General features: G+C 37.6%; 1 protein-coding gene across 2 annotated transcripts in view; it reads left to right on the top strand.

The window, feature by feature from the left end:
• The window catches only part of mtmr10 (myotubularin related protein 10), a 17102-nt gene extending 10964 nt beyond the window's left edge, over nt 1-6138 (top strand). Inside the window, exons 10-16 of one of the 2 annotated variants that reach the window (XM_035651701.1) lie at nt 307-437; nt 576-645; nt 854-924; nt 1247-1419; nt 1509-1679; nt 2169-2351; nt 2937-6138. In XM_035651701.1, the coding sequence (XP_035507594.1) occupies nt 307-437; nt 576-645; nt 854-924; nt 1247-1419; nt 1509-1679; nt 2169-2351; nt 2937-3548 (1411 nt within the window). In that variant the 3' untranslated portion in view covers nt 3549-6138. Of the gene's footprint in view, nt 1-306; nt 438-575; nt 646-853; nt 925-1246; nt 1420-1508; nt 1680-2168; nt 2352-2933 lie in introns of both variants that reach the window. The other variant, XM_035651700.1, reaches the window with a different exon arrangement.
• Nucleotides 6139-8649: the final 2511 nt, after the last annotated feature.

Below are 8649 nucleotides of genomic sequence, written 5' to 3'. Positions count from 1 at the left end.
TTGCATTGGCCCTGCATTAGAGTCTGACCTCGTAGCCCTTTGCTGCGTGTCATCCCCTCTTTTTCCCCCTTTCCTGTCCATCTTGACCTGTCTAATGAAATAAAGGCAAAATTCCCCCAAAACATACATATAAAAAACAAAAACAGTGATTGTCACATAATTTTATGTAATTTTCCAAACCTATATTTTCTAGCCCATGTTTCGGTAATAAATCTGTTTATGCATTGAATATAAAAATGGTGTATTGCTTAGATATTTTAAGACCTCTCTAATCCAGTCATCTATGTCTGTCTTGTGTTGTGGCAGGTTTTTAGCTGCCATCACAAAAAGCCACCCACAGCGCAGTGAAGTCTTCAGGTCAGATCTAGACAAGTGTCTGCCAAACATTCAGGACATCCAGAATGCCTTTGTTAAAGTCAGGCAGAGCTGTGTCATAGGTGAGCCTCATTGTATTGTCTGTATCAAATACATCTCAATGTACTTTTCTTTTGAGTGGAAATAGAGAGGATTTCTTGTAATGCTTGCATTTCGTTTTTCGGGTTGTACAAATGTTTTACTGTTTTGATTGTGTGCAGATCCTTTTGAGGAGTCTGAGGAGCGTTGGCTTTCATCTATTGAAAACTCACGTTGGCTGGAGTACGTAAGGTATGTAAACAACCTGATACTGCATGGGAGCTGTTTTATAAACTACTACAAGGTAAAAGCTAAAATTAAAATGTCTTAGTGGCTTTCACAATGTTTGCCTAACCCTCATAGTTCCATTTGCAATATAACATACCTGCGTGAACCTTTTGTATTATTACTACATGTTTTTCAAAATCCGTTAACACGTATGTTCTGGTTGTGATTCAAGGGCTTTCCTGAAACACTCAGCTGAGATAGTGTACCATCTGGATGGAAAGAATTCTTCAGTCGTTCTTCAGGGTAAAACTCTCTTTGTCTTCATCAGTCATTACTGATACCATAGTACTTTGAGGTCAAGACTCATAGTTTGAAGGGAGTCACAGAGCCACAGAATTATTTATTCTTCACTTTACTGCACCGTGAACCTAACCTTGGATTTCATTAGTCCGTCAGGTGTGATATTGCACCAACTGTGTCTTCAAACACGTTGCACAGCCAAAACACAAATGTAATTATTGTGGTCAAATTAGAATCATAGTAGTTCAGAGTGACCTTGCAATGCTTTCCTCGCAAGCAGCTTGTTGAAGCTTTTGTTTTCTCCTTTTTGTTCACACCTGTACAGAGGAAGAAGACAGAGACCTGAGCTGTGTAGTGTCCTCCTTGGTGCAGCTCATGTTGGACCCTCATTATCGAAGCCTCATTGGCTTTCAGAGTCTGGTGCAGAAGGAGTGGGTGATGGCTGGCCATCGCTTCTTAGACAGATGCAACCACTTAAAGAAGAACGACAAAGAGGAGGTATTTGTGTAACAGTAAATAACCCAGTCCGAGAACTAATAGATTTGACAAGGCACTTACGCTTGTTGTTTGTTTCTCTCTGTTCTCAGTCCCCACTGTTCATGCTCTTCCTTGACTGCGTGTGGCAGATTATGAACCAGTACCCAGCAGCATTCGAGTTCACAGAGGCCTATCTGACAGTACTGAGTGATAGCATGTGGATCCCACTCTTCAGCACTTTCCTCTTCAATTCTCCAAAACAGCGTGCTCAGCACTTGATGGTGACGGATATATACATATATTTATTTAGCTAGATAGTTTGGTTTAATAAAGATGTTTATACACGGAAATGACAAGAGTGAATACAACTGTTTTTATAACCCTGTGCACCAAATGGAAAAGATTCAACTATAGTCCTGAATATGTTTGAATTAATTAATGGGAAGAAGATAAAATTAAAATAAAACAAATAACATTATCTGATTTGTACTTGCTTAAAAGTTAAATATTAAATATTAGATCTCTGTCAGAATGTGTTAGTGGCCCAAGAAGAATAAAAAACATGTTATAATTTCAGGTGATAGTCTGTAACAAAGCAACATGTTTTTGTGGTATAATTTCATGTCAGAGCCTATAATTTCCGTCTGTGTGTGTCAGATAATTGACAGGAAAGAGTGCAACGTAATTCACACAGATAAGAAAACATTTAGCTTGTGGTCAGGTCAGTATACTATGTACAGAGTATGAATAACACTGTGTTTACTCTACAGGACTTTGCCAAGAATAAAGCCATCCCTCAAGGAGAAGACCAGGTTGTGTACTTCCCTCCTGTTTGGAACTGGTCACAGCAGTTCTCCACCAAAGACCAAACCCTCTTTAACAACCCCATGTATGTAGGCAAAGGAGCTGCCTGTGTTCAGAATGGGGAAGTGAAAACCTTCAGGCGCACGAAGGTACATGAGACACTAACTGAGCTTTACAAGTTTATAGGAGTAGCAGCAGCACATTGTTTTATGTGTTTGCTCTCTCCTTTTACTATCTTGTGTATAACAAACACTTTTAACCTCAGCAACTGTTTACAGAGTTTATGCTTTCCATGCTTCCTCACCACTCCACAGTCTTCTTTTATGTGTGTATGTACTTTTACAAAAGGTCACCTCAGTCCTCTACCCTTTTTACAATTATTGCTATTTTTGTATGAATTTAGCTGAAATTTAGTTTTTTCACTCTTTGAAGGAGTAAATGTTTAACTGAGCAATCCACCCAGTCAGCAGATTTGGTTATTGCTGCTGAAATGTTATGGATGGATGTTATGGATGTTTGTTTTTGTGTCATCAGCAACTTCAGAAAAGGCACAGATGGTAAATTATTACACAGAAAATAAATCCGTTGTGTTTTTTTTTTTTTCTTAAGCTGTAGGTTTGACGATCATGAGAATTTGATAACGCTGTTAGAGATGCACTAACTGAGAACATGGAACAAGTGAACTCATGTGTGTTTAATGAAAATAATCAAACTCTGTTTCCTTCCTCCAGCAGAAAACCTACAGTTCCACTTTGCGAGGAACTTCTGCATCTGTGCGTAATGGACTGAGGGGTGGAGAGGAGACGTTGCCCCGAAGGGGCTCTCTGGTGTCGGAGCTGAGGCCCGATTTCTCACCAGTGAAAGATGAAAGCCCATCGGAGCGTTTCTTCAGGGACTGGTTCTCTCGACCGGCTGACCAGCAGGGCCTCCTGATTCCCCTGCTCATGCCCTCACACATGGCTCTCTGGAAGCTCTACTTTCTACGCTGGGTTCCTGAAGCCTGCATTCCCAGAGGAGGCCCCATCACAGCCTACCACAAGCTCTCCAAACTGGTTGATGAAATTGAGATTCTACAGAGCCAGCTCAGGCAGTATAAGGGACCCAGTCCAGGCAGCACGCCACTCCCCAGCCCAAGTGGGCCCCCTTCAGACCAAAGGAGGATGTATTTTAGGGCCGGTTCCCCAAATGACCCCCCTACACCACCAGACTTCCTTACGTCCTCCTTTCCTTTCACTCCAGTGGGAAACCTGTGCCGCCGCGGTATCCATGGGACTCCCATTAGCAAATTTCTGAACGAGGCGAGGATCTGGCTTTCTACAGAGACTCTTGCTAATGACACTGTGTGAGGCTCAGTTTTCTGAGCTCAGCAGGGGCTTGTGTAACAATTAAATCATCTTTTTTTCTATTGCCTCTTTCTTAAATACCAAGAAGGAAAATGAGAAAAAATTCACTTTGGATTTCAGATTTGTAATTATTTATAAGCTAGAATTTGCACCGTTGATGCTGCATTGAAATCTGAGGTAATTTCTAAACTGAAGTGTCATCTACAGGCCTAAATCATTATTGTCCATTACAGTTGAGGAGTTCAGGTTAACTGAAGCACATCATCCTTATTAGTGAGTTGTTACTGTGAGGTCTCCTCTGACTGTGAAAGATCATCATACTTAATGCGTTTTTTATAATAGATGTATTTTCCTATCTAGTTCTACTTTAGGTCTTTCTTAAGATTTAGCTAAGCTTTTAAATCTGCTCGTTTTTTTGCTGAGCATACTGTATGACCCACACACAGCGTGCTTTCGGAGATCTGAATACTGAGTCGAGATGAGGTTGAGAGCTCCCTCTCCAGGATTTACCTGTGATTCGCTGCACATTTTAAAGCAATAATATTGATAGGTGTGTGTGTGTAGCTGTGCTATCAGTTAAGATGTCCTTTCTTTGAAATCTCATCCCCACTGTAATGGATTTTAATATTTTAATCTAAATTGGACTGCTTGAAATTAGAAAATGCCTGTTTTTATTGCAGCAGCAATGATGCATTTCACTGAACACTGATTTTCAAGCACTCAATTTGTCTGTACCTTCCAGGAAATGTAATTGAAGATATTATAATAGTTTACGTAGTTTTTATTTCAGAAAGAGGAACAGAAAATAACACAGCTAACAATGTATTTTACGATGTGGTTAAAAGCAAAGAGGATCTGGCCTGTTTGAATGTAAAGGGGGCGTTTCTGTTTTTTGGGTTTTCTTTTGCACAAGCATAGTGCTATTTGCTCCAAGTGCCCATATTTGAATGGTTGTGTTGGGGTTTCACTGTAAGTAGCAAATATTGTGATTTCAGGGTCTTTGTAGATTTCCTCTATTTTTGAAGCACAGAAAATATATTTTTAGTATCATTAAACAGGTGATACTTCAAGGGGGAAGTGGAGCTGTGAGGACTTCAGTCTGTGGTAGATATTTCCTCTTCTCTTTTGAAGGGGGTTTTTATTACATTTTTCTTGGGGCCTTCTGGTAAGGCACTGAGGGGAGACTATTCAGAATAACAGTAGCTGAATGGGTAAATATTTGAAGCAAAGGGACAGACAAGGGTTTTGACTCAAACCAGTTTCTAGTTGAGTACGTAGTGAATTGAAGTTAATGATCCAATGAACCTGACAGTGATGGGTCGATGATGAGTGGCACAGTTTTAAGGCAGCGCACAAGAAAACGGCAGCAATAAAATCATCTGGATAGCAAGTGTCATAAGTACACCATGTGTGTATGTTGACCTTTCAAAATAAAATGGAAATAAAGGTCAGTTGTCAACTAAAACTACTTTCCACACACTGTTTAAAGATGTTTTCTACAGAAGGAACAAATACTTTTAACTGTAACACTGTTAAACATATTGTATGTAGTTATAACAATACTTACACTTGTATTAACATTTGTTCTTGTTTTTCCAGATAATTCTACTCTGTGTCGATGAATAATATAGTAGATAAAGTGAAGTTAACGTAGCTTCAGGTTTTGTATTAGTCAGCTAGCCTAAAAGTGTCTGCCGGAGAGGTTTACCCCCCCACCNNCCCCCCCCCCCCCCCCGCTGAACTAGGGACTGGTTTGAGACACATCAGGGGAAATGTATCAGTCATCCAGTGCCTCTAAAACTGATGAATAATTAGCACTGTGTAATATTGTAATGTCTTAAAATAATACTAGAACATTTATTATAAAAGGCTTTTTTCATTTGAGACCACTGGCCATACTCAATGCCTGTCCTGTTACACAGGAGCATTGATCCATAGATGCTAAATTGACCAGTTTCCAACAGATAAACTCGTGATTCGTTGGCAATAACTAGTTCAGGTTTTTTTGCTATAGGTGTGTATATTGTGAGTGCAGAACCTGCTCTCCCAAATGCTAATAATTGCACATTTTACTCAATATATAGAATAGTTTGTTTTAAGGTGGTTGTTGAATATAATTTTGGCAAATATTATAAATACTGTATATGCTTGAAATCTTCCAATTAATATTTTTTGATTAATGGTACTAGGAAACTTTTATCCTTGATTTAGTCTTTATATTTTCTGAAGAGATATTTATATGCTGTGTTTTTCCACTAATTCACAGTGTTGCTGTAATTGCATGATGATTGTGCTTCCACTGTGGCACAGTTTGATATTGATCAGCAGCAGATGTATTTATTCAGTTATGCAAATGTTCTCTAACAGGGATGCAAGTGCTACTGTACATCCCGGTGCCTTTTTGGGAAGATTTACCATTTTTGTAACTATATTCTAAATCTAATGACTTATTTTAGTTTTCTAGAACTGTTGATTTATCAATTCTGTAAATCTAGTTAAATTCAGAAGTATTGCACTGAAGCTGTTTTTCCTAACAGAAAATAAGGCTTAAATGTGTACCAGTAACCAATCATTACATTATTTTTCAAATGAATTTGCTTTGTGGCTTTTATTTCACTGGGTTTCACTCATGAAAAGAACAATCCATTTCTGCCAAATGAAGAAACCATTGCTGTTGGTTTCCAACTTCACCTGCTCAATAACAGCAGACATATTCATAAAGATTCCTGGTACCAAGTGACAGTTGTACTCAATAATAATCATACATAAATCATGTCTACCATGAATTTGTTTGGAGCAATAAGATTGTTAGAATTTAGTTTTTTCTTTTTAAAGAATATCACATCCCAATAAAGAGGTAGTAAAGTGTAATAACTCCTGAGGTGATAAATGAGGAGGAAGAAATTATCTCCAAAGGCTGAATGACATGAATCATTCACATTTAAGGTTTGTGGGTGATCTCTTCAGAAGTACCACTTCAAGGTCCATTGTGGAGCATTTAGGAGGATCTATCTGCAGAAATGGAGTATAATATTAAAACATATGTTTTCATTAGTGTATAATGACCTGCAAATAATGGTTATGTTGTTGTTCCCTTAGAATGAGCTGTTTTTATCTACAGAGGGAGCTCATCCTCTTCTACAGAGATCGCCATGTTGAGCCGTCATGTTTCTACAGTAGCCCAGAACGGGCAAACCAAACACTGACTGTAGCCCTACACACTTGGAACTGAACTGTATTCAAATGGTGCAATCTGCAACGTTCACCCGCTTAGATGGCAGCTAAGATCCGTACACAGCTGGTCCTTTAACACTATACTTATTTATATAGCAGCTTAAGAAAACAAACATTGTGTGTACCTTATAACCACAAGCACAATGTAAGAAATAGAACAACTGCAATACAAAATAACAAGCAATACATAATAGAAAAGAAAATATCTTATATAAAACAACTGCTATTGGTGGTGCTTGAGTTTTTAAAAAATAAATTCCTATGCTAGCTAGTTTAAACGTCTGGGAGGCTGACACATTTTTTAGGTCTGACTGATCACACTTTCATACAATTTCTATAATTACTGTATATAAAGTATGACACCTTGCTAGAAATGTTTAAGTTAAGAGTAAGACATTGCAGTATGTTCAGATTGTTTGAAAATAATGCATCTACTTTAGAGATGCACAGTATTGAGGCTAATTTGAGGAAATGTAAGGGGAGAAGTGTTGTCACTATAGGGACATGATATCTTTGTTTGTAATTTTAGTTTTTACGTAATCCTTAGGAACCATTTGCTGACCGAATGAACATAATACTGGATACTGAATCTGTTCAGACAGTTTGGGTTGCTTTAAGGTTAATGAATAAGTAATTATAATATTTAATTCCTTAATGTTTATAATATGGCATTATTTATTGTAGGATGTTATTGTAAGCAGATCTAATCAAATACAACCTCAAGTCATTTATAGAAAGATAAGATTACTACAGGCAATGGAAGAGCAATGTCACTGAGAAGATGATAAATAATCACCACATCCTCTGTTTAGATTTCACATCACCCAAGTCTTTTGCATAAAGAACACTGCGCTTAAAGGAGCCATCACTGCACACACGACTCAGGGAGCTGACGCCTTTGCAGACCTGGAGAAGCCATAGTGTCACGGGCAAGTGATAGTGAAATTCTCCTGCGGACTGAAAAGCATGTCTCTGAACTTTCGCCTTGCTAACAGACAATTTGACAGGTTTTAGCAGTAAAAGCACAGGCCTAAGAGTGACAATAACAAAACGTTGCACTGTTGTGTCTCCAGTGAGCCCCGCCATGCACATAACAAGGCCTGGCACTGGAACACCTAAATGGTATACAAGTCATTATTAATGTCGTTAATTAACACTTTTCCTCCTAAGACATGGTAAACACAACGTAAAAAGGCCTGTTTACCTTTGGTGTTAATTACTGTATCAACACCTTCATTTTTTACCATATAGTCAGAAGCTTTTTGTTTGTGTCAAGGTTAGATTATTAACCAGGCAAACTTCCCTCTGCTCCAGATCCCTTAGAGACCCTAGATTCTAGAAGGTTTTGGGCAAATTTTGAGTACAAGCAAAATCTAGTTCATGTTGTACACACATGGGTCATATTCTTTTTAAAAAATCATATAACTGCAGCTGAATTGACATACAAAAACCTGAAGTCAGGTAATGTTATTCCAGCACAGTACCTGCCTTGTCTACCTGTCTGTGTCAAAATATATGGTACAGTGCAAAAGAAATTTTGAAATAAATGCTTGCACATCAGGAAAACACTTTTTTAATTTGAGATGCTATTTTGAAATGAAAAGCATCACTTTGGTTATTTGTAATTATTTTAAAAATTTTATTATTATTATTATTATTATTATATATACATGATTTATATTATTCTGTATTTTATATTATATAATTTATATTTATATTATTTATATATATATTATATTGTTTTCTTTGATATTTTTATGATTAACATTTTTTATTTCAACAACACAATAAAAACAACATTAACATTTTTACAAATTCTGTTCCAATCTTCATCATTAAATGTCAGGTTCAGATCCCTTTCCCATGTCTT

Source organism: Morone saxatilis, unplaced genomic scaffold (assembly GCF_004916995.1).
Source record: "Morone saxatilis isolate NCDOM2014 unplaced genomic scaffold, NCSU_SB_2.0 Contig11, whole genome shotgun sequence".
Classification (NCBI taxonomy): Eukaryota; Metazoa; Chordata; class Actinopteri; family Moronidae; genus Morone; species Morone saxatilis.
Note: the sequence above shows the minus strand (reverse complement) of the source record. Positions and strands in the feature narration are given on the sequence as shown.